Source organism: Schistocerca piceifrons, chromosome 4, assembly GCF_021461385.2.
Source record: "Schistocerca piceifrons isolate TAMUIC-IGC-003096 chromosome 4, iqSchPice1.1, whole genome shotgun sequence".
NCBI classification, from domain to species: Eukaryota; Metazoa; Arthropoda; class Insecta; order Orthoptera; family Acrididae; genus Schistocerca; species Schistocerca piceifrons.
Window position 1 is genome coordinate 544,037,967 of NC_060141.1, and position 27,236 is coordinate 544,065,202.

The following is a 27,236-nucleotide window of genomic DNA, read 5'->3' on the forward strand; positions in this document are numbered from 1 at the left end:
AATTTATTAGTCTTTGGTGAACTAGTCTCTCCAAAGTTTACCAAACACAGTTATCAGCAATATGGGTCTGTAATTTTCTGCATTGAGTTTTTCACCTTTCTTAAAGACTAGGATGACTTTAGCCACTTTCAAGCGTTTTGGAAGTGTACCTGCCATCAACGATGAGTTGTACACATTTGAGAGTGGGAGAGCTATTTTGTTTATGCAGATAAAATCTGGGATGTCATCGATTCCAGATGATAATTTATTCTTGAGGTACTTTGCGCTTCAGGAGTAGTTTCCCAGAAGAATATAGATTCTACAGGAGTTGTTATTTTGTTTTGTCTGTTGGGTGTGGGTTTGTTGAAGGTTTGTAACAGATTTTTAACAATATTTTCATAGTAATTGTTGGAGATACTTGCAATTTCTTGGATTAGTAACTCTGGTGATGTTGTGGATCAGGATAGTGTTTTCATGTTTACATAGCTGTTGATTTGTTTCGTTCCTTATAATGTTCCACACTACCTTGGTTTTGTTTGAGGATGTTGCCACATAGTTTTCATTTGCTGTTTGCTTTGCCAGACTTTTTTTAAGGATTTTGACATATTGCTTGATGTATCTTTCTTCAGATGGGGTGAGGATGTTGTTGTTATTTTTTAGATACTTCAACAGATATCTCTTCCTTCTGCATTATCATCACATAGTGGGGTGAGTGAAAAGACTATTTGTTTTTTGATTAGAGAACATGCAGTCTAAGTGAGAGATTCACTGGAATTTGATGGTAATTTTAGTGCAGTCATCAGAACCATTGGAAGTTTCTCGGATTCATAGTAATACTATGGGGCAATATCTGAAACTGATGAGGTGTAGTCAGTGTATTTCCCTATGTCATTCTATCTCTAGTACTGAGACACTGGCTGTAATTTGTGTTAATTGTATGAGCATGTGGCTACAGAATGCACAGAGTTGAGATAGTTCATGACGCGATGTAGGTTATAATCAGTGTATTGTATGTATAAACTATTGCTGATTGTTCTGATTTATTTAATGTGTATTGGAGATGAAGATTCCACAACGGCAGAGTCTAAAACACAGTCTGTCACCAGACAAGAGGCTTTTCAGTTATTGGTTAATGATATTGCACATTTAAGAGCAGATAAAACAGTGAAGTAACAAAATGTATAAAATGAACAACACTCAGTTTCTTTTTCTTTTTTTTTCCATTATTTGGTTGGTTACACATGTCAGCTGATCCTTGCAGATCCTATTGTCCCTACTTGGAGTAAGACATTATACTATTGCAGCCATGTCTCCTCATCCTGCTCAATTATGCTAAACCTGGCTAGGCTCTCAATATTGAAAGTTACATATTTTTCATGTTCTCCATATTCTCATAGCCATTAACATTATGCTATGTTTAGCAGTGTTTTAAGTACTGTTTGGTCTCTGTTAACCTTCTGTTGGTACTCTAATGTTTTGAATAGTATTTTTACTTTATCATGTAATGATGTTTAGTGTTAGTTGTTGGTTACTGAGTCACTGAGCAATATAAAATTCGTTTATGTACTGAATATTCAGTGGCACTACTTATGTAATAAAGATGTTTCTCCTCATCTCAATTTCCTTTCCTATCTATCACACTGTTCTTGTGGTTGTCACTTGGCACTCTGAATAGTCTTGTTGCTTTACATTTTGGTCTCTTGTATGAACCTTCTATTGTGAATATTCTGTTACTTTATCACTTTATTGTCCCTGGCCCTCACTTCATCTCCCCCGCTATCCTCTTCCCCTTCTCTACTGACCCTGACTGTACCTCGTATGTATTATGAACTGCTGTGTAGCCGCACGGGATTAGCTGAGCGGTCTAAGGCGCTGCAGTCATGGACTGTGCGGCTGGTCCCGGCGGAGGTTCGAGTCCTCCCTCGGGCATGGGTGTGTGTGTTTGTCCTTAGGATAATTTAGGTTAAGTAGTGTGTAAGCTTAGAGACTGATGACCCTAGCAGTTAAGTCCCATAAGATAAAAAAAAAAAAAAAAAAATGCGAAAAAAAACTGTTGTGTATACTCTTGTTATTTATAATGTACATTTACATTGATATTTAGGTTTCTGTTCCTATTTTTGTACTATTTTTAATTTCTTTATCAAGCTGTTCATTTATTCCTGTGGGTGCAGATAGTGTCACTGAACCAATACAGTCTCACCACCCTGCGACAATCTCTGGTTGTTAAGTTTTGTAACGTTCTCTCTCCATCACCTGTGTACCGATGCTGAGGACTGACACATATCACTCCACGCTTTGTATGAAGACTTTTCTTTCTGTTATTTCTGATTTTTAAATGCTCTTTGTAATGTCTTTTGTATATTTACTCTTAATGACTTTTGAAAATTATGCTTATGCTCATAGTTCCATACTTTTGCTTGTTAGACATTCTGATGATGGGTTGTGCCCAAAACAATTCAATATAATATAAAAATATTTTGAACAAGTGACTACTTCATTCTAACACCTTTTCATCACTAGCACAAGTCTCATCAACCATACTCACAGACCAAGGGATGACTTTATGTCCAATCTGATAGAACAACTATGTCACTTGTTCTGGGTTCAGAAATTAAGAACTAATGTGCTGCAACTGCAAACTAATGGTAGGGCAGAGCACATGCATCATACTACCAGTAGGATGTTGAGTGACAATGTCCATAATAACCTAGACTCATATGCATTGTTTGTTGTGGCTGCATGTATTTTGAAGGTCCATACTAGTACTGGACTATTTCTGTATGAGGTAGTTTGTGAAAGGAAGATGCCTCCACTGCTGACAATGTAAGCCCAAAAACATTGAGAGAAGTATGGAGGAGTTTTCAGAGAGCAAACACTAAAGCCTTGGAACACTGTGGGTATGGAATCGTATGGTGAAATTATAACATTATAGGGTAGGCCAAAAAGTAATGTTATCAAGCCCTTATATCCTGAATGTAAGACCAAAATATATGTTACCAGATAGCAGGGACAATATCAGATAATTGAAACAGCATCACTAGCATTAACATCAAACTTCGATTACTGACTCGTACAACAATAGTTCATGCTGGATGCCTGCAACCATTTCTATGCATCCCAGATGCATTGGCATTATCGCCATCTGCTGTGGGGAATGAGAAGGACAGTAGGAAGGAAGATAAGTGCAAGAACCTTGTGCAACCTGCACTTGAAATTTCATGTTGATTGAGGTCTAGGAAATAGGAGAGGTTATCTATTGCTAGGTATTGTGTTGTGCACAATTAAGGGATTAAATTGGAAGTGTCAGGAAGCTGACGTGTGGTTTGGTAGCAGAATTTCATTAAGAAAGTACTACTGTTTTGTGTTTGATGTATACAATTTATGTAATTAAGTGTCCCTTTCTGTGTTTACTGGGTGGCACTTCTTCCCACCGGAGGGAGGGAGAATGACTGCCCCTCCCTTTTCCCAGTTTGTTACATGCCAGGGGTAGAGATGAGGGGAACCCTAGTCATGGTAGTGCTTCAGTTCTTCACCAGGAGTGAAGTGGGGCTGCTGCAAGTACAATTGGAGAGCAGATTGCTTTCTGTTAGACAACAAGAAGTGGTTCTTACCAGTCACTGATGGATGCTGGAACTATAAATTCGTGGGAGATGCGTAACAGGATGATGAGGTTTGAAGATGTATTTATGGGGCAACAGTGAGAGACAGAAAGCAAGAAGATGTGTAGAAAGATGTAGGGTGTGCACAGTAAATTGCATATGTCCTATGAGCAGTTACAAGGGTAGATGCAGCAGATAGTGGAAGTAGTGCCTCATACTTCATGTCGACACAAGAAAGGTTGGTTGGATGCTGGAGGGAGGATATTAAAATGGGTCTGCAAATGATGATGATGACCAAGAATTAAATAGTAGCATGGTAAGAGCAGTAGATACGGCAGGAAGTAATAAAGCAGCCATGGAATGGCACATTATGCAGCTATCCAGTCTGTAGCAAAGAGGATTGAATAATACACACATATTATGAATATCCATTACAGTCACTGGTGGGCACTGTGAACTGGGACCTGGGAGGTGTATGTACCCAGGTGGATGCATTGGACACAAAGTTAATGAGCGAGGCTGATACAGCCGTTAGCCAATCATATATGGGGTCTGCAAGTAGTGGTGTCAGATTCACAACGTCCTCTCCATGCCAGGCATCAACAACTGAGTCCAGCACTGGTAGCACAAGATCAGTTCCTGTTAGGTTTATGGACAGTAAAGAGGGAGATGGCACCAGATGCAGAGTCGAGCAAGTAGAATCTACTATTGAGTGACCATATGGCAGCAGTTAAGGCCAAGATGGCCAGGGCAAGACAAGATTTGATTTCCAGTTACCAGTAATCATACACATTTAAAGTGTTTCACCATTCACCCTTACCCATTAAGGTGGGGGACCTTAGCAAAGTTTGTACAGGTTAAAATAAGGGAATATGGCTACATCTTAAAGTAAGGGAAGTTTTGTTGATCTCAGAGTATGGGTTAGGCACGCAGTGAAGTCATAAGGAGAACTTCAGCACTGGTACAGGGAAGGGGTTACAATCTATCTGACCAGGGTACAGATACATGTGAAATTCACTTGTGCTTACATAAGATGACAGCTAGGTTTGTCTGTGTTACAGCCCAAATGGGAGCATACAGTGTTCACTTCATGAATAGTAAAGCAGTGGCGGTAACTAACTGCTAAAAGCAGGGAAGGCTTGCCGGAGTTAAGTGACTGGAATTGCATGGCAGTGGATTAATAATTAATGGTACAGATTGTGAGATTACAGGGCTAACATTTTACTGGTCAGTCAATGTTATAGGAGAGACCAAGTTAAACATGATGCAGCCACAATTGTGCTGGTCAGATAAGCAACTAGAACCGCACTCAGTAAAAAATTTGACCTATCCGAATGAAGCATTAGATCCTGATGTAGTTCTTTTCTTGACTCAGCTAACAGACATGCAAGAGGAAAGAATTTTGGTTGAGGAGATGAATATGTGCATCAATACAATGAGGAGTACCTACATACAGTTGTAAGTATGAATGTCACGATAACACGATGGTAGTTTTGACTCTGTTTTGCACAGCCTTCACCTACCTTAGATGGAGGACTGCTCCAGTGTATCAAATACCACTAGGCTGGTCAACTACTCATATGTAAAATAGAAGATTAGAGGACAGGAAGTTTCATATAAGCGTGAATGTTGTCATAAGGGATGTGTATTCTAGTATTAAGAAAGTGTGGAACTCAGAGGGCATGGGGCACTGACTAAATGGTTGGTATGAACATTGTCAGTTGCTTAAATGAAGAAGAGCCGTGATAGCATGATGAGTGAGAAATGATGTTAGTAGTTATTATAAAGGATAATGCAGGTAATATACATGGGCAGTTATCAATAATAGGGGAAGATTCAGATAACAATGTGTGAAAGGCTGAATCAGTATGGAGATGCAGCAGCCACTGGGCTAGAACTCTAGAGTGAATGCACAGCCTCTGGTGGTTCAAGTCATGTAATTTTAAGAAGGAAACCGTAAATAATATTTGTTGTGTTCATGCATGTGGAGTCCTTTGTTACAGACCAGTCATGGGTAGAGACCCTAGACTGAGGTATTTCAATACGGGAAAGATGTGCTGTCACTAAATTATGAGCACTACTGTGCAAGTAGTGGCTCTGTTACAGCTGTGTGGAAAATTATGGGCAGCCGACTGGTGTTGAGGCAATGGTATGCCAATTTCATCAACAGGTCTGTTTACCTACAACAAGATGGGCCGAGTTGCACCCCGCAATTCTGGCAATGTAGCAAAAGTGTGACACAACTGCTGGATAGGCCATGAAGTTCCTACATCACTGAGTTACAGAGATGTTGATTGATATGTAGTTGGAAGCCATGCATTTGCAAAACAAATATGTCATCAACCAGTACAGACATGCTCAGTCTCGCAGCACCCATCATGAAGCGAGGACCATGCCAGTCACCACTAGATTATGGGTCAAGAAGCAGCTGACACAAGACAAGGCTGTCACTTCCGGCAGACCAGGTCTGAATGCTATGTCCTCCACATGTGGACTCAGTGTCATGCAACGGATGACCTGCTCCCAGGCTCTCTATAGCAACAGCTGAACTTCTGTGTTGGAAGGCAGAAGTTTGCATTTAGGGCAATGCTGTCATCTGCACTACACCACCTGGTTAAGAGTTCCAACACCCGCCATTGTTGTCCACAGGGGCGAGCTCTTCTTTGTATTCCGATGTCTCCATGAGAATTCTGGTACACAAATTAGTAATATAAATGGCAAATGGTAAACTTACTCTTGTTGGAAGGGTTCTGGGAAGCTGCATCACATTCACGATGTAAATTACTTGCAACATGGCAATACAACCAATTCTAGAGTATTGTTCCAATATTGGGAGTTCTTACAAAGCAGACACAAAAATAGATATTGAGATGCACTGCTAGGATAGTAACACGTCTGTATAGCCAATTTGAAAGTCTAACACAAATGTTTGGGAAACCCTGGAAGAAAGAAGGAGTAGTTGTTATGAAACACAGTTGGGTAAATTTAGGGAACCTTTATTCAAAGAATACTGAGAGACTATTGTGTCACCATTGTATATCTTGTGTACGGATCAAGAGAAAAAGATGACAGAGATGAGGGTGCATACAGATGCAAAAGAAAAGGGACAGAAAACAGATAATACTGATATGACTTACCCTCAGCCACACATGGGATGATGGTTTACAGTGTATAAACAGTGTATAGACACAGTTTTGTAGACATTGTCTGTCTCAATCCTGCATCAACTGTGGGAAAACTGGATTTGACAATGGATGGGTATTGAACTCAGAGAAATAAAACTGATCATAATAAATACATGATACATAAAACAAAGAAAAGCCACCCACTCCACCTGTGGAGTGACGAATACATATGGGGGGCACATGGGGCACCTCCCCCCCCCCCCCTGCGTGGCTGCCCACATTGCCACCCACGCCTCCCCCGCCAGTCAGCCCACACACTATTCGTTCATTTCTTTCATCAGTCGACTCGACTGAATCAAGTTATCGAGTAGTCGTACTTTCCCATGCAGCACATGTGTCCATGTCATCTTATTTTATATGTTTCTGTCTGGCACATAGGGATTGACTTAATGGCTTAACTCTGTTGAATACTCACCCTGACATTGATTGTCCTATTGATGATGTTATTAACCAATTTTCCAGGAAGAATAGGTGCATAGAATTCATCATTTAAGGAAGAGAACCACAATTGTAACTTTTTTATATCATAAGATAGCATTTTCTTGTATATGTGAATAATCAGTTTAAATAAAACTTTCTTTAAACTTTGCATGTGACTTGATTAATTTTTTATGATAAAAGTAAAGGCAGCTCAAGATATCTTTAGCACCTCCTCCTTTAGGTTTTTCTGCATCTGCCACTGACCTGTGGTGGACTGATATAAGGAGCACAGAAACATCTCACAGAAAACAATCTTCACATTAGGTTTCAGGTTCACCACAGCTGCAAGAATGAGCATCTGGCTGTCTATGTGGCTGTATGTGTGGATGTGTGTACTTGTACTAGAATAAGAGTATGAGCTCAAAAGCTAGAGTGAATACTGTTTTCTGTTACATGTTTGTTTGCTCCACACATCAGTGCACTATAGGTGAGTGGTTGCCTTTCCCTTATTTTGCATATTGTTCCATCCAGGAATTTCCATTATTGTTATACAAATATTTGACAAACATGTTCCAAAAGGAAAACATTACATTGTATCATTTCCCCAAGAAAAAGATGTATCTTTATTTACTTAGGTGCTTCATTTAGTTGAAGTATCAGAGGAAGAATTATATTACAGATGTTCCTGTCCAGTCTTCTCCTCTCACACTCACTGCACCAACTGTGTAGTTGTCTGCACTGTTACACAGCTCTCTTTCAGTAGCAACTTACTCAATTCAAGTTTCCTAAGTTACTGCAGTTTTCATTATTCTTCCCTTATTTATGGAAACTAGAGAATGAGATCAAAAAGGAAAGTTCTCTCTACAGCATTGAAAGCATATTTCAGGCCCAAAAAGTACTTATTTCTGGACAGTCATCTTTTAGGTAAAAATACTTTAACCAACATTTTTCTAATGAACAAACTTCATCACTGGAGTGTGACTCTGGAAGATCTGTAAAGTATGTACCCACAGCCAACACAGCCCCTCCCTCAGCTTGAAATTATTGTATGAACACAAATTTCTTTAAATATGGAAATATCAGAAGTTAAAGGGTGTCACATGTGGCGAATATGGAAGATGTTTCAGAAATTTGTGCCTTACATCATTAAGTTTTATCACTGTCAAATCACATTTGTCACAGATAAAAGATGGACAGAGAATAAAAAATTTTCCTTCAAGGAAGGAAGGTACCACAAATGAGTTGCATTAGGTATCATGAGCAGTTTCCAGGAATAATAATATTACACAAAGTGTGCTTGTAGAAGAGAAACTTGACGTTAAACAGGATGCAGAGAAAGAAGAGCAGCTTTTATCTGTCTAAATAGACTGCCTCTGGTGCTGGACCTGTATTACTCTACCTTCAGGACAGGGCATAGTTTCTCATGGCACTTACATGCATATGGTAGATGCAGGATTGCACAACACACTATAGTCAGTGTGTTGGTGTCTCATGTGGCCCAATATCAATTTCTTGTCATACCTCCTTGCTCAGTCTCAGTTATTTTTCAGAGTTTGTGTGTCCTTTATTACCAAGTTTTTAAGTCTGGAAATACCCCACCTTGTAATTTCAGGCACCAAGACTATGAATTGGGCAAGCCCATTTCACAATTGGGAATTAGGATCAGTCAGATCTAATTCTAATCCACATGCAGGATGCTATGGATGTGACACTTGGGATTAACTGAAGCATTTGATGCTGCTTTGCCACCCATAACCAAACTGTCAGGTTTCAACATAAATGAGATCTCAGGCCACACTATAGGCCAGACTGTCACCACAGCCTACATTCCAAACACTAGTACATCTACATCCACATACATATTCCACAAGCCACTGTATGGTGCTTGATGGAGGGTATCTTGTACCACTACAAGTGATTTCCTATCCTGCTCGACTCAAAAACAGAGCAAAGGAAAAATGATTATCTATATGACTCTGCATGAGCCCTGAGTTCTCTTATTTTGTCTTCATATTTCTCAGTATAATCATTCTGCAATCAGCTTCAAATGACCATTTTTCTAAACTTTCCCTAAAGTGTTCTGCTAAAAGATAAATATTAACAATACAGATGCAAAAGAAATATTGTCAGTATTTTGGTCTCTTTTGGTGCAGCCCCCAATGATCAGCCTTTCCTTCTCCTGCTGGCCGGTAATTCTCCCCTGCCCAGGGTTCCATGCCAATTTCCATAACTCTCCCCACTTCTTAAACCTTTCCAGTTATTTTACTTCAGCCCTCTTCCTTCCCCACCAGTCCTTCCACCGGAAGAATGAGCCACTGGCTCATTTCACTTACTTTTGTTTGTCTTTTCTTCTGCTGCTGCTTAGTGAGCAGATTTTTTTTTTTTTTATCTATCCAATTATATTATATTTTCAGCATGATTGCAGATAATATCCCCAAAGTAAAAGCTCAAATTAACTGCTTTTCTTACTGCTTGTTCTATAAATTCTCTGGAGATTTAGAGTCTGGAATTGGAAAACTTTGTATTGTTGAGTATGGACAATCACTACTAAAATGTACCCATATTTTTACATAACACAATAATGTTGCTGTGGCTAGTGTCTGTATGTTTGAACATCTCAAAATTAAGCACCAAATAGCAGCAAAATTACAACTATACTTCACAAACCACTGTGAAATGCATGGCAGAGGGTATTTCACACTGCAGCAGTTACTAGGGCTTCTTCTCATTCCTTTGACAAACAGATGGCGGGAAGAATGATTGGTGAAATGCCTCTGTGAGAGCTGTAATTAGTCTAATCTTGTTTTTACAATCTGTATGAGAGTGATAAATAGAGGATTGTACTATAATCCCAGATTCATCATTTAAATACAGTTCTTTAAACTATGTACATAGGCTTTTGTGGTATAATCTGCATCTATATTCAAGTATCTGCCAGTTCAATTTTTTCAGCATATCTGTAATACTCACCCACTGCTCACACAAACCTGTGACCATTCATGCTGCCCTTCTTTGTACATGTTCAATATCCTCTCTTAGTCCTATTTGACATGGAACCCACACACTTGAGCAACATCCTAGGATGTGTCACACATCTGTTTTGTAAGCAATCCTTGCATTTTCCTGGTATCCTCCCAATGAACTAAAGCCTACCACCTGGCATTGTAACATCAATCAAGATGACTTTTCTGTACTGGTACTCCAAACAGCTGTTACCTTTCCCAAGGGCATGCAGCTCTGCTGTACGATTAAATGATGATGGCATCATCTTGGGTAAAATCCTTCAGAGGTAAAGTAGTCCCCCCTGTTGGACTTCAGGTTGGGCTACTCAGGAGGATGTCATCACTAGGAAAAACAAAACTAGCATTCTTCAGGTCAGAACATGGAATGTTCGATACCTTAATTGGGCAGTTGGTATGCAAGAAAATTTAAAAAGGAAAATGGGTAAAGTGAAGTTCAGTTATAGAAATGAACAGGACTACTGGTCAGGTGAATGTGATGTTATAAATAGAAAACAAATAGAGGTAATGCAGGAATAGGCCTAATAATGAATAAGAAAATAGGAATTTGGTGAGCTACTATAAACAGCTTAGTGAATGCATTATCATAGCAAAGGCAGACATGAAACCAGCACCCACTGTAGTAGTAAAAGTTTAAATGCCAGCTAGCTCCACAGATGAGGTGACTGAAAAAATGTATGATGAAATGAAATAAGTTATTCAGATAGTTTATGGAGAGCAAAATTTAATTGTGATGGGAGACTGAATCCAATAGTATGAAAAGAAAGAGAAGCAAAAATAGTAGGTGAAAAAGGACTGGCGAAAAAGAATGAAAGAGCAAGCCACCTGGCAGAATTTTGCATAGGGCATAATTTAATCATCATTAACACTCGGTTTAAGAATCATGAATGAAGATTGCATACATAGAAGGACCTGGGGACACCACAAGGCTTCAGACTGATTATATGATGGTAAGACAGAGATTCTGGAAACAGAATTTAAACTGCAGGGATTCTGACAACAATTTATTAGCTAAGAACTGTTGAAGAAACTGCAAAAATGTAGGAAATTATGGAGGTGGGAACTGGATGATTTGAAAGAACCAGAGGCTGCTGAGAGTTTCAGAGGGAGCATTAGGCAACAATTACCTGAAATGGGAAAAGAAAAAAGCAGAAATGGGTGGCTTTGAGTATATCAATTAGTAAATGCAGCAGAGGACTCTATATGTAAACAGGCAAGCCCTAGTAGAAATCCTTGGATATCACAGGAGATAATAAATTTATCAGATGAAAAGAGAAAATGCAGTAAATGAAGCAGGTGAGAGGCGATACAATTGTCTAAAAAATGAGAGTGACAGGAAGTGTAAATGAGTAAGCCGGAATGGCTAGAGGACAAATGTAAAGACATAGGAGAATATTTAACTATGGGAAAAATAAATATCACCTATAGGAAAATTAAAGACACCTTTGGAGAAAAGGAAATCAGCTATATGAATATCAAGAGCTCAGATGGAAAATTAGTACTAAGCAAAGAACAGAAAACTGAAAGGCAGTACGAATAACTAGATGAATTTCAAGGTAATATTATGGAAAGGCAAGAAGATGTAGATGAACATGAGATGGGAGATTTGATACTGTATGAAGAATTTGACAGAGCACTGGAACATCTAAGCCAGAACAAGACCCTTGAGTAGATGGTATCTCACAACTATCTGATATCCTTGAGAGAGCCACCCACAACAAAACTATTCCACCTGGTGTGCAAGATGTATGAGACAAGTAAATACATGCAAGACTTCAAGAAAAAATGTAATAATTCCAATTCCAAAGAAATCATTTGCTGACAGGTGTGAATGTTATCGAACCATCATATTAATACGTAAGGATTGCAAATTACTAACAGAAGAATGGAAACAACTAAAAGAAGCTGACCTTGGGGAAGATCATTTTGTATTCCAGGGATATGTGGGAACATGCCAGGTAATACTGACCCTAGGATTTCTCTTAGAAGACAGTCTAAGGAAAGGCAAACCTACATTTATAGCATTTTTGGACTTGAGCTTTTGACAATGTTGACTGGTATTCTGAAGGTAGTAGGAGTAAAAATACAGGGAGCAAAAAGCTATACAGCAGTTATGAAAAGGAAAGGGCGTGAAAGGGATGCAGTGGTTGACAATGGAGTGAGACATCGTTGCAGCCTATCTGTATCTTGAGCAAGCAGTACAGTAAACCAAAGAAACATTTGGAGAAGGCATTAAAAGTTCAGAGAGAAGAAATAAAAGCTTGGAGGTTTACCAATGACATTGTAATCATGCCAGAGACGCCAAAGGAGTAGGAAGATCAGTTGAATGGGATGGACTGTGTCTTGAAAGGAGGATATAAAATGAATATTGACAAAAGCAGTACAAAGGTATTGTAATGGATCATAGTTGAATTAAACCAGACAGTCCTGAGGTAATTAGAGTAAATGGGACACTAAAAGTAGAAGTTGAGTTCCGCTATTTAGTTAATTCAATAAATGATGATGGTCAAAGTACAGAGGATATAAAATGTAGACTGGCAATGGCAAGAAAAAGAGTTTCTGAAGGAGAGAAATTTGTTAAAACTGAAAATAGGGTTAAGCATTAGAAAGTCTTTTCCGAAGGTACTTGTCAAGTGTTTTGCCTTGTATGGAAGGAAATATGGATGATAAACAGTTGTGACATGAAAAGAAGAGGTCTTTTGAAATGTGGTGCAACTGAAGAATAGTAAAAATTAGAGGGGTAGATCATGTAACTAATGAGGAGGTACTGAACAGAATTGGGTAGAAAAGAGATTTGTGGTACAGCTTGACTAAAAGAAGGTATCAGTTGATAGGACACCTCCTCAGACATCAAAGAATCACCAATTTAGTATTGGAGGGAAGTGCAGGGGGTAAAAATTGTAGAGGGAGACCAAGAGATGAATATAGTAAACAGATTCAAAAGGATGTAGGTTGCAGTAATTATCCAGAGATGAAGAGGCTTGCACAAGATAAAGTAATGTCGAGAGCTGCATCAAACAACTCTGAAGATCAAACAACAACAATAAAGATAATAGAAAATATTGATTTTAAAAGTAAATTGTCACTTGGTTAAAATTTTTTTCATACGGTGTTAAAGTGGATGTTGTTGTTGTTGTTGTTGTGGTCTTCAGTCCTGAGACTGGTTTGATGCAGCTCTCCATGCTACTCTATCCTGTGCAAGCTTTTTCATCTCCCAGTACCTATTGCAAACTACATCCTTCTGAATCTGCTTAGTGTATTCATCTCTTGGTCTCCCTCTACGATTTTTACCCTCCACGCTGCCCTCCAATACTAAGTTGGTGATCCCTTGATGCCTCAGAACATGTCCTACCAACCGATCCCTTCTTCTGGTCAAGTTGTGCCAAAAACTTCTCTTCTCCCCAATCCTATTCAATACTTCCTCATTAGTTATGTGATCTACCCATCTAATCTTCAGCATTCTTCTGTAGCACCACATTTCGAAAGCTTCTATTCTCTTCTTGTCCAAACTATTTATCGTCCATGTTTCACTTCCATACATGGCTACACTCCATATGAATACTTTCAGAAATGACTTCCTGACACTTAAATCAATACTGGATGTTAACAAATTTCTCTTCTTCAGAAACGCTTTCCTTGCCATTGCCAGCCTACATTTTATATCCTCTCTACTTCGACCATCATCAGTTATTTTGCTCCCCAAATAGCAAAACTCCTTTACTACTTTAAGTGTCTCATTTCCTAATCTAATTCCCTCAGCATCACCTGACTTAATTAGACTACATTCCATTATCCTCGTTTTGCTTTTGTTGATGTTCATCTTATATCCTCCTTTCAAGACACTGTCCATTCCATTCAACTGCTCTTCCAAGTCCTTTGCTGTCTCTGACAGAATTACAATGTCATCGGCGAACCTCAAAGTTTTTATTTCTTCTCCATGAATTTTAATACCTACTCCGAATTTTTCTTTTGTTTCCTTTACTGCTTGCTCAATATACAGATTGAACAACATCGGGGAGAGGCTACAACCCTGTCTTACTCCCTTCCCAACCACTGCTTCCCTTTCATGTCCCTCGACTCTTATAACTGCCATCTGGTTTCTGTACAAATTGTAAATAGCCTTTCGCTCCCTGTATTTTACCCCCGCCACCTTTAGAATTTTAAAGAGAGTATTCCAGTCAACATTGTCAAAAGCTTTCTCTAAGTCTACAAATGCTAGAAATGTAGGTTTGCCTTTCCTTAATCTTTCTTCTAAGATAAGTCGTAAGGTCAGTATTGCCTCACGTGTTCCAGTGTTTCTACGGAATCCAAACTGATCTTCCCCGAGGTTGGCTTCTACTAGTTTTTCCATTCGTCTGTAAAGAATTCGTGTTAGTATTTTGCAGCTGTGACTTATTAAGCTGATAGTTCGGTAATTTTCACATCTGTCAACACCTGCTTTCTTTGGGATTGGAATTATTATATTCTTCTTGAAGTCTGAGGGTATTTCGCCTGTTTCATACATCTTGCTCACCAGATGGTAGAGTTTTGTCAGGACTGGCTCTCCCACGGCCGTCAGTAGTTCCAATGGAATATTGTCTACTCCGGGGGCCTTGTTTCGACTCAGGTCTTTCAGTGCTCTGTCAAACTCTTCACGCAGTATCATATCTCCCATTTCATCTTCATCTACATCCTCTTCCATTTCCATAATATTGTCCTCAAGTACATCGCCCTTGTATAGACCCTCTATATACTCCTTCCACCTTTCTGCTTTCCCTTCTTTGCTTAGAACTGGGTTTCCATCTGAGCTCTTGATATTCATACAAGTCGTTCTCTTATCTCCAAAGGTCTCTTTAATTTTCCTGTAGGCGGTATCTATCTTACCCCTAGTGAGATAGGCCTCTACATCCTTACATTTGTCCTCTAGCCATCCCTGCTTAGCCATTTTGCACTTCCTGTCGATCTCATTTTTGAGACGTTTGTATTCCTTTTTGCCTGTTTCACTTACTGCATTTTTATATTTTCTCCTTTCATCAATTAAATTCAATATTTCTTCTGTTACCCAAGGATTTCTACTAGCCCTCGTCTTTTTACCTACTTGATCCTCTGCTGCCTTCACTACTTCATCCCTCAAAGCTACCCATTCTTCTTCTACTGTATTTATTTCCCCCATTCCTGTCAACTGCTCCCTTATGCTCTCCCTGAATCTCTGTACAACCTCTGGTTCTTTTAGTTTATCCAGGTCCCATCTCCTTAAATTCCCACCTTTTTGCAGTTTCTTCAGTTTTAACCTACAGGTCATAACCAATAGATTGTGGTCAGAGTCCACATCTGCCCCTGGAAATGTCTTACAATTTAAAACCTGGTTCCTAAATCTCTGTCTTACCATTATATAATCTATCTGATACCTTTTAGTATCTCCAGGGTTCTTCCATGTATACAACCTTCTTTCATGATTCTTAAACCAAGTGTTAGTTATGATTATGTTGTGCTCTGTGCAAAATTCGACCAGGCGGCTTCCTCTTTCATTTCTGTCCCCCAATCCATGTTCACCTACTATGTTTCCTTCTCTCCCTTTTCCTACACTCGAATTCCAGTCACCCATGACTATTAAATTTTCATCTCCCTTCACAATCTGAATAATTTCTTTTATTTCATCATACATTTCTTCAATTTCTTCGTCATCTGCAGAGCTAGTTGGCATATAAACTTGTACTACTGTAGTAGGCATGGGCTTCGTATCTATCTTGGCCACAATAATGCGTTCACTATGCTGTTTGTAGTAGCTTACCCGCATTCCTATTTTCCTATTCATTATTAAACCTACTCCTGCATTACCCCTGTTTGATTTTGTGTTTATAACCCTGTAGTCACCTGACCAGAAGTCTTGTTCCTCCTGCCACCGAACTTCACTAATTCCCACTATATCTAGCTTCAACCTATCCATTTCCCTTTTTAAATTTTCTAACCTACCTGCCCGATTAAGGGATCTGACATTCCACGCTCCGATCCGTAGAACGCCAGTTTTCTTTCTCCTGATAACGACATCCTCTTGAGTAGTCCCCGCCCGGAGATCCGAATGGGGGACTATTTTACCTCCGGAATATTTTACCCAAGAGGACGCCATCATCATGTAGTCAGATACTGAAGCTATAAATTAAAGTAGTGTGTTCAGATGTGTAACTGGATAAATATGTGAATTTTTTTCAAATGGCTTCTGTTGACTTGAAAGTATGATGATTACATCTGTATGTATCCATTGTTTTGAAATAGTTATTTTAAGATAAATAAGCAATATTTTCTGTTGATATTTTCGTGTAACTCTATGTAACACGCTAACACAACTGTGTGCATATCCATATTTTTAGATACCATACTTACATTACAACAATCATTAAATTTGTTGATATATTCCTGTAGGGCCTAATTGTGTAATTTTGAAACTTGTGTTGTGTATCTTCTAAACTCTGTGCCAACATGACGTGTTCATTACTACTGTATTGATTCATATATTGGCAAATAAATCTAATTTTATTACTAGGGTTCCCGTCGTATCATTAAATGTTAACACCTACCTATTAAACAAAAGATATCCCATTAACATTAAAGGAACACATTCATTATAACGAAACAGACAGCAGTCTTACCTCCACATGTTTCAGTCCAGGACAACTTGTTGCCCAAAAAGTGTTGGGATATGGATGTATTGAAATTGAAAAACAGAAATACCAAGCGTTTTCACACATAGATTTAAAAAATTTCTTTTGGGGCACAAAACTTTCACACAGTAAATGATTTTATTTTATTTTTTATAAAAAAGGGTAATAAATGTTAGGCCTGATTATAGTGCATGTTTCCTTCAAGTATGAACAAGTGAAAGTACAGTATAATGTCTATTACCTTCTAGTAATAGTGAATAAACTTTCATGAAACAATTAAAACTGTAACAATGTATTTATGAAAATTGTTTGTAAAAATGTATGCTGACTTGTCCAAAATCATATGTGCAAATTGTACAATATTATGATTACTTGGAACAATACAATTCGACATCAGGCAAGTGTCCGGATGGTTCCTATTTTAACACCCCAGCCACAACCTTATCAAGTGGACTTAAAATTACCGGTATGTAAAAGCTGCTGCTACTAGCTTATCACTCATCAAGTTAATACATTTTTATTACACCGCAACAGACATTATACTTGTCGCATGAGGCGCTGACGATTATAATGACAGGAGTTATTTACGTACTTTTATTTCATTGGTACCTAGACGCACATACTATTTTTTTTCTTTTTCATTTAACCTCAGTCCACCTCGTGTAAAACATAGTGTTTACTATTTTTCGGAAGATCCATTTATATTGTTGTATACTCTTCGTCTTCTTGATCGACTTCTGTATTCGATTGTGACTGTTGTATCGATAGTGTGTATGTGCAGAGTATCGATAGCACTCGGCGCCTTTATAGTCGTAGCGTCCGTCGAGCTGTGTTTATATCAGTTGTGAATGAAAGCACAAGGTGTCAACAACTCAGAGACTCAAATATTTTGATAATTCTAATATTTTCCATTAAATGTTAAGAGAAAGTTTACAGATTGCCAGATGAACACCTCTCAGACATAATTTTTGTGTCATTGTGTAAAAATTTCTTAAAGAAAATAGATTTCAGTTCCGACAACAGCGTAGAACACAGGAAATGGTCTCAGTTAAAGGGACTATCGCCGTAAAATCTCGCTGTGGAGAGCTTTAGTATTTGCTGTGCTTGAATAAATTGTGCAGAAGTTTCATGGCTGTGATTTTCTTAGTGTTAAACGTATAGCAGTACACTGTCACAATGGGTGATGAAGATTCAAGTGTCAGAGTGGCGGTGAGGTAAGTTATCAGCTATTATTCTTGTGTGTCAATTATCTCTAGTATTCATTTATTGTCTAATTATTACCGACGGTCTCCACGTCTTCAGAAGTTACATGTTTCAGAAGTGTACAATTAATTAAGCGTAATTACAGTAGTGGTTAAATGGTGCCGGTAACTCAGTACTGTTGTTCTTTATTACAGTTATTTTTATTACTATGATTATCCGTTAATGTCGTTATTTCATAGTCATTTTATTCTAGTCACATCAAGTTTAATTTTACTCATAAGTTGATACTTATTGTTGTTTGCTGTTTCGCCGCGTTCCATCTTTCAAATGATATCGTGTGTGGATGTGCAGGCCGTACATGCGCGCACTCGGCTAGCATGCAGCACTAAGAACCGCAGCGAATTACAGAACCTATTTGTCATCGTTTAAGAACTCATTTTCGCATATCGCTTACATGAAACGGGAATAAATTAAACGTGCTCTACTTAAACAGCAAAGTCATTGAAACTTATACATAAATTTATTACTTTACATACAATCTGAGAATACTGGTACCATTTTCGTAGGCTGACATCTGTTTTTTTAATCATCATTGATTGGTTCTTTGTCATTTTGTATTTCCGCCTGCATTCGAATTATGCTGTTCTTTAAGAAATTGTTTTAGAGATATGCGCCCATTTTACTAAATCTTATTGCGCATATCCTTTTCGAACTGATGTTAGTATTCTTGGAATGAATTTAAGACGAATCACTTCAAAGTTTTAGTGTAGGTGCTGGCATTTTAGTCTCTGCAAGTATTGAATCGGCTATGCAGAACACAGTGTTCATATTTATATCTCCTGTTTTCACCCTCAGTCGAAGAGAACCATCAGTGATTGATTAATAGTGTAAACCAGGCATGAAATATTCCGAAACTATTACTAGAACTTGTTTTATGTAATTGGTGACTCAGGTATAAGGAGTCGTTACATATACCTAAACGAAAGACCCAATAATACTCGAATGATTTTTATTAAAAACGTTTCTTCCTCGTCGGTTAGTCTGGAGGTTGCGGTTTCGAAAATTTTAACAAGGTTATAATCTAGATCTTAGTAGTGACATAACTCGAATGCAACGTTCTTAAAGAACGTCTGTTGTAGTTCAGCGACTTAAATTCCCAGAAAGCATTTACACGCATTCGTCAGTTTTCACTGGACAGAGCATTGTTGCCGATGGTGATGAGAAGCGCGCGTAGACGAACGGTGCCTACTTGTTAAGTTTTTGCCATGTACAACCTAAGATGTAGCTTCACAAGGTGCGACGTCAGATTAGGGCTTCCAAGGGGCTGAACATGTGCCCCGGAGGAAATTTTTAGTATTGAGGGGTACGACAGGAACAATCATTCGAAACAAAGTAGTCTAGTAACGTAAGAGCTCTGAGCATTTCATCCTCAATACTGTGAAACAAGTACGTGTACTGCAAGCTCTTTGCTGTCTATATTTTGGGAGGAGGTAGCATGGATCAAAGCAAGAACAATTTTTATAACCCTGCGGCAGGGTAAGCCACGACCCGAACAAATTCGATGCCCCCGTTGGTGCTATTATCACATAACCCGATAGAATGTGTAAGTGGAAAGACATTATATCCTTATGGTATGCTATATCGTGAAGTCACAACTGCAATGATTTCAGTCGTAGGAGTAAGAACCTACAAAGAGGATAGCGTATTGAACATTCGTGCCTCCCATACTATATAGAATGTTGCTCAAGTGTGGCACGGATGATCACGGTTTGGACTTACAGGAGAGCGCCACCGAAATGCTGAAAAACCTGAACTGGCCAGGCCCTTGAAAATAGACCCCAATATCCCACGAAAACTTACTACCAAAGTCTAAAGAACAAGTATTAATTAAGGAATCAAGCAATATATCGCAGTTCCCTATGTAATGCTCTTGTAAGTACCACGAAGACAATATTAATTACAGCGCGCATATAGGCTTTTAAGCAGTGCACTACTGCTTCGTTACCGATATGGTCATGAACATGTCCAGCGAGTTGACGCCCATTTTCAGGGTGTCTGGTGAAGAGAAGTTTCTCACAAATAGCGCGATTTATGGCTGGACACCTTCTGAATGCTCCTCGTATATTACAACAGACGTCGGCGAGCAGCCTCAGAGCAAAGGAGTTCTCGAAGTTCCCGTGCATTTGGGCTGTGGAAAAGCTAGCATGCCACACACGTTTCCTGCTGTTAGGCCTGTGTCGGTAAACTTTATATCGTGCGGCTTTTAAGTGTATTTAGCGAAACGTGATCTAAATCAGAAAAGTTTTATTTATCGGGGGACGACGAAAATGTGTGAACATCAAAAATACAACACGTTAACATGCCTAAATACAGTGTAGGTAAACCATTGGCATTCAAAACCACTTCTAGTCGTCTCGGAGTACATAAATACAACTCCTGTATGGTTTTCAAGATAATCTTATGCCATTCCTCTTGCAAAATAGTGGCAAGATCAGATGAAGAAGACGGAAGTGGCTACTTATTACGCACCCATCTCTCCGAAGTAGACCGCAGTGGCTCAATAATATTGAAATCTAGTGACAGTGGTGGCCAGGGGAGATGTGACAATTCATTGTCGTGTTCAGAATCAGTCCTGGACGATGCGAGCTGCGTGAACAGGTGCTCTTTTGTCTTTGAGAACAGCATCCCGTTGGGGAACAAACATTGTAGCGTGGGATGGACTTCATCAGCTAAAATGGTCACACAATCGTTGGTATACCTTGCACAATAACCATGGAGCCCACGGAATACCGCACTATGGCTGCCCAAAATAACACCGAACCCCGCCTTGCGTGCGGCTGATGAGCTCAGGCACGGAGTTGAAACAGCTAGTTCAGTTCGACTCGAGTTGGATAAGAGCAATTATTGCTGTTAGAGATGACATATCTGTACACAAAAATTTCGCAGCGTGCATACTTTGAAATTTAATAATGTATTCTTACTGCTACATTGTGTACACACAGGAAGCAAAATTACTTTATTTGCAATCCTACCTAGTTTTGCTGTTTTCATGATCAGCGGTATAAATTCAAGATGACCAGGTTTTGTCTTAAGTTTAGAATAAATATCTACACTTCCAGCGACCCTCAGTTTGGATTGAGGGTGAATTGTCTGTAGCCCTACGAGGCTGTTCTCGGAGGCCACAGTTGTACACAGGTGTGTACATCCTTAGAGACTTGCGACGAAATGCAAAAGCACGTGCAGGGGATCGAAAATTTGTGTAAGGTGTGGCAGCTGATACTTAACATAAATAAATGTGACGTAATGCGCGTAAATAGACGAAAAGAACAAAGAGAACGGCGACCAGTGGCTGGAATGAATCACTGCCTTTAAGTATATAGAAATTTACGTTAGAAGCGATTTAAGATGAAACCATCACATAAACCTAGCCGAAGGGAAGACAAATGCTCGTTTAAAATTTAGTGAAGAATCCTAAGTAAGCGTAATTCATGCTCGGAAGAGATCACCCACAAGACCCTTTTCAAACAGTTTTTGAGTATTGTCCGCTAGTCTGGGTCCCTAACGAAGTCGGGTTAACGGAAGAGATGAAAAAGACGAAGTAGAGCTGGACGATTCGTCTCGGGTTGTAGTCCTAATGAATTCGGCGGAAATGCTCAACTCGGTGCCATGGAAGACGTTACAAGAAAAACTATGCTCATTGTTGGTTCGTATAAAACTGAGTGCCAGCATTACGAAATGAGTTGGAAAATCTTTTTGTACCTTGCCTGGAAGGTGGCCCGTAAACTGAAGGGTAGGCCGAATGTAGGAAGTTAGTAGGAGCAGGAAAAGGTGAAATGCTTCGGTACTGCAATTCTACATCTACATTTATACTGTTCCAGTCGCGTATGGTTCGCGGGAAGAACGGAAAGCCTCCGTACGCGCTAGAATCTCTCTAATTTTACATTCGTGATCTCCTCGGGAGGTATAAGTAGGGGGAAGCAATATATTCGATACCTCTTCCAGAAACGCACCCTCTCGAAACCTGGACAGCAAGCTACACCGCGATGCAGGGCGCCTCTCCTGCAGAGTCTGCCACTTGAGTTTGCTAAACATCTCCTTAGCGCTATCACGCTTACCAAATAACTCTGTGACGAAACGCGCCGCTCTTCTTTGGATCTTCTCTATCTCCTCTGTCAACCCGACCTGGTACGGATCCCACACTGGTGAGCAATACTCAAGTATAGGTCGTACGAGTGTTTTGTAAGCCACCTCCTTTGTTGATAGACTACATTTTCTAAGGACTCTCCCAATGAATCTCAACCTGGTACCCGCCCTACCAACAATTAATTTTATATTATCATTCCACTTCAAATCGTTCCGCACGCGCACTCCCAGATATTTTACAGAAGTAACTGCTACTCGTGTTTGTTCCGCTATTAAAAGTGGTTTTACTATATCACAACCCTATACATGAGTACATATAATGTAACTTAACTTTGGCTGAGATGAGCACGTAGGTGCGAAGCTGTACATCAGACATCGGCTAGAAGGTACAAAGGCAAAATCTGTAGTGGCTCGCCCACTATGAAATAGAAACAATGTTGCTTGGTCGTCTACTCGGAATCAAATGGGCTGAATCCGGAGCTGCGCTCGTAGAGCTGCACAGCGCCGGCTAGAGGACGCTGTCGTCTGTGTCGCAGTGCTAACCTAACAGAGCGCATCGTAGCTATCAATACCATAAATATACTACATCCACCTGCGTATATTTCATGTTACGATCAAGATGCTAAATGTAGTGTGTTCCGCCGTACACCGGATGTCTTGAGGAATGTAGTGTTTCATTGGCTAGGACAGCGCTTCATCAGCATCGTTGAAGAGGCACAGACAACCAGTATGGAAGCCGTAGTTGTAAGACGCTAGTTGTGTTGGATAAGGCTTGTAGTCCGCGTGCCCAATAATCGCATTCCGAAACAAGTGTGTAACTCAGTGAACAGCGGGAGGCCAGAGGAAACGATTTAAGGACGCAGTTAAGGCTGACGTAAAGGTGACACATGAATGTTGACAAATGGGAGGCCTCGGCCTTTCACAACTCATCCTGGAGATCACTGGTCCATCGCAAGGCACTTCACTTTGAAGTGACCAGCCGCCCAACAGCGATTGATAAGAGACTGCGTAGAAATGAACATTCTGAGACGAAATGGCAGGAGAGGAATCTGCTCTACCTGGGATCGATCACTGCGGTAAACGGCGTACCTCTCACAGCCAACAGTACCATCACCTACGGACTTCCGGACTCACAGATGATTGGAAGACAAACCTACTCGACTATAACTGTTCGTTCTGATGTGATACAAATACAAGCCTAGTGGGAACACTTTGTCCTTCCGTAGCGTGTGGAAACCAAGCAATAAATAGATCTGATAACCGTTTAGTGCAGTCTGTCCAACAGTGTATACTTGCTTTCGTTATATAATGGAACGTATTTGCAACACACTTCCTCATAGAGCTCACACAGCATCTCTCCTGACTACGATTAGCTCAGTTAGCGGTCTTCTCTATACAGCAATCTGTTTACGTACTCAGGGCAGGGCGATTGTCAGAAGAGGGGAACGGGGAATCGTGTAGCGGGCTATCAGTATCGATCTTCTTGTTAAATGTTAACGGAAGCACTTCAGACGCTCATGACATCCATAAAGATTCAGTTTGTGCTTCCAGATGGACTGTCAACAGCACCCTAAATATTCCATCCCGTTTCTCCGCAATTGCCTTTCAAGGATAGCTAACAGTTACGAGTTATACGGAAATATGAATCGAAACTGGACTCCATCTATATGAATCTGGGAATATAGCAAGCCACAGACTTTAAGTGAAAGTGTAGCCTGTCCTCTGTGCACATTGGCCACATTGTGACGGAACCCAAGGAGAAATTGGAGAAGGGCATGAAGGTTCAGGGAGAAGAATAAGAGCTCAGAGGTTTGTCGTTGATATTGTATTTGTGTCAGAGGTGGAAGGCGTCGTACAGCGTCAGCGCGTCGATCTATGTCGCCGTCTCGCAAGTACCGTCCTGTGGCACGGATGATGTCTTCTCTTGTGTTGTAGTACTCGCCACGAAGAGGCTCCTACATTTTGGCGAACAGGTCGTAATCGCACAGACTCCTATCAGGTGAATACGGTGGATGTTCCAGTATCTCCAACCCCCACGTACAGCAGGAGCTCCTGCACAGTATTCGCAGTGTGGCATTGTGCATTGTCATGATGGGATGCAGTGCCAGAATGAGCCGTCGCTTTCTTCTCAGTGCGGGGCGAAGGTGATGCCGCAAAAAAATCCAGAAGTAGGCTGCAGTGACCAGGTGCCCCGTCGGTACGATGTGATGCAGGATTAACGCATGTATATCATAAACCACAATAACCATCACTTCACTTGCTGTGGGCGAGGAGAACCCGTTTCCATTCACTGGACTGCCGCTTTAATCGTGGTTGACACGACGAAGCGAAGGTTTTGTCCATACTGACGATCCTTCCATGGGAGCCTTCACACATACTTACCCCCCCCCACACACACACACCTACCTGTGGCAGCGATTGAGCAATCTCTCTATTATAAGTGCATAACGATGTCAATGTTGCACCTCGGTCATTGCACGCAGTACCCAATGCCCTTGCGTTCCAAAGGACGGCCCTTGCCGAGACATCGACAGAGATAGAGAATAGACACGCCAACGGTGTTCCACGCTTTCCATTTGTGTAGGGCGATTATTTTGAGGGCGTGTAATACGATGAACGTCTGTCAATGAAACCTTTGTGAACTATAACAGTGTTACCAATATTTATATCCAACCTGTGTGAACAGTTCACACAAGAGGAAAATAGCTCTTGAAATGTGGTGCTGAAGGAGACTGACGATCAAAAGACGTGGATGGGGTAATTAATTAGGAGGTAAATTTATGGCACAACTTGACTAAAAGATGAGGTCGGTTGATATGACACACCTAGAGGCATCAAGGATTGAGGGTTAGGCCGGTATTACACTATCAAATTTCTTTGTCAAAGATTTAATCAAAGATGTGATCAAATATTCCGTCAAATATATTTGACAAAGATCTTTGACGTAGCGCTAGAAGGGGTATTACACTGTCATCAAATTTTTCGTCAAAGTTCAAGATGGCTGACAACTTATTAACCGCAGCAGTTGCATGTACCACAATTGCATTGTGTGCACATGCGGAAAAAAAGTGGGGGGGGGGGGGGGGGGGGAAGGAACCATACATACGAGGGTGACAGTCTTAAATTCCAGGGATTACAACTTGATAATAAATTCAGTTGGGAGGAGCACACCACAGAACTGCAGAAACGCCTTAACAAATCTGTATTTGCAATTCGAGTGTTACCAGACATAGGCAACATAAAATGAAAAAGCTTGCATACTTTGCCTACTTTCATTCCATAATGTCATATGGGATAATATTTTGGGGTAAGTCTTGAAGTCAAACAAAAGTTTTCAGAGTCCAAAAGCATGTAATACGTATTATTTGTGGAGTAAATTCACGGACGTCCTGCAGAAACCTCTTCAAAGAACGGTATACTAACTACTACTTCTCAGTATATTTACTCCTTAATGAAATTTGTCCTAAATAATATATCTCTTTTTCCAGCAAACAACTCAGTTCATATATACAATACCAGGAACAAAAAGGATCTGCACAAGGACTTAAAAGCACTTACTTTAGTTCAAAAAGGGGTCCACTACTCAGGAACAATCTTCAATAATTTGCCAGCAAACATAAAAAATTTAGTTAGAAATAAAGATCAGTTTAAAAGGAGCCTGAAAGACTTACTAGTGGCCAACTCCTACTCCATTGGCGAAATTTTTAATAGAAACAAATGATGTATTATATTTATTCATACTATTAGTATTGTTATTTCAGCTTTAAGAAAATCGACATGTTCCACATCCACGAGGATCTCCTCAGCACGGATCTATGGAACGAAAAACTAATATAATCTGGGTGAAGCCGTGGGTTTTACGACGACACGATAAAAGCATTCAACAAAACTTGTTACATGAGCTTACAGTGGAAGACGTCAAGTCGTACATCAATTACTTAAGAATGGATGAGCATACATCTCTGTATGTGCTCAATGAAGTGCACCCTCATATCACAAAGCACAATATTCACTTAAGAACTGCTACATCTTCAGAAGACAGGCTCACTGTAACACTCCGATTCCTTGCTACAGGAGAGGGTTATGTTAGGTTAGGTCAGGTCAGGTCTCCAATCTTCTTAATCTATTTTTGTATTCAGGGTGCCTCACGTTGTAAAGCGCCTCATCAGCTTCAGACATCTCTATTAATTTTGTAGTTGTCGGCACACACCAAATGTATTTACCAGCAATGGTTATAAAAACACTACAGACGACAGAACGCTGCAGCGATGCTAGCGCTCCATGTGGTAACATGTCACATTGCAGTGAACAGAGGACAAGCGATTTCTTTGATCAAATATACAGCGAGGCCCTAGATTTGATCAAATATTGGACGACATTTGACAAAGTCCCTATTACACTATCAAATATCTTTGACAAAGACATATGACAAAAAAATTTGATAGTGTAATACCGGCCTTATGGAGGGAAGCGGAGGTAAGAATTGTAGAGGGAGACCAGGGGAGAGACGCACAGGATCGGTAAGCGTGAAGGGCTGTATCAGAGCATAATTCGGACTTAAAACAACAACAACAACGACGACGGCGACGATGAGGGCGATATAAAAAGTCGTAAATGTGATGGAAAAACATGAGCTGTTTTATGTTTACTGCTAGTTAAAGTCGTCTCCCGATTTGTCCGTGAATTACGGTCTGGCGCCGAACGCATGTTCTTTAATGTGGAGTATGCCTTCGTCTCTTGTCTTATCCGTTTCAACGCAACAAAAAATGTTCTTGATCTATTTATCACCCACTCGAGTGTGTGTGTGTGTGTGTGTGTGTGTGTGTGTGTGTGAGAAACTGCTGAGGTCATCGGTCCCTAGACTTGAACACTACTTAAACTAACTTATGTTAAGAATAACACACACACACGCGTCCGGGGGAGGACTCGAACCTTCGGTTGGAGGCCGCACGACACCACCAACGCCTCTGTTTACATATACTGTATGTACCACCTCCATTACAGTTTCATAAATGTTAACTACTCCACATTGCACACTCATTATTTGAA

The 27,236-nt window shown here is 40.0% G+C and overlaps 1 protein-coding gene across 3 annotated transcripts in view; it reads left to right on the plus strand.

Annotated features, from left to right (window-relative positions):
- The first annotated feature begins 17,701 nt into the window (after positions 1–17,701).
- Positions 17,702–27,236, plus strand: part of LOC124795495 (kinesin-like protein KIF21A) — a 493,366-nt gene continuing 483,831 nt past the window's right edge. For all 3 annotated transcript variants that reach the window (XM_047259545.1, XM_047259547.1, XM_047259546.1), the window contains exon 1: positions 17,702–18,055. In XM_047259545.1, the coding sequence (XP_047115501.1) occupies positions 18,018–18,055 (38 nt within the window). In that variant the 5' untranslated portion in view covers positions 17,702–18,017. The remainder of the gene's footprint in view (positions 18,056–27,236) is intronic.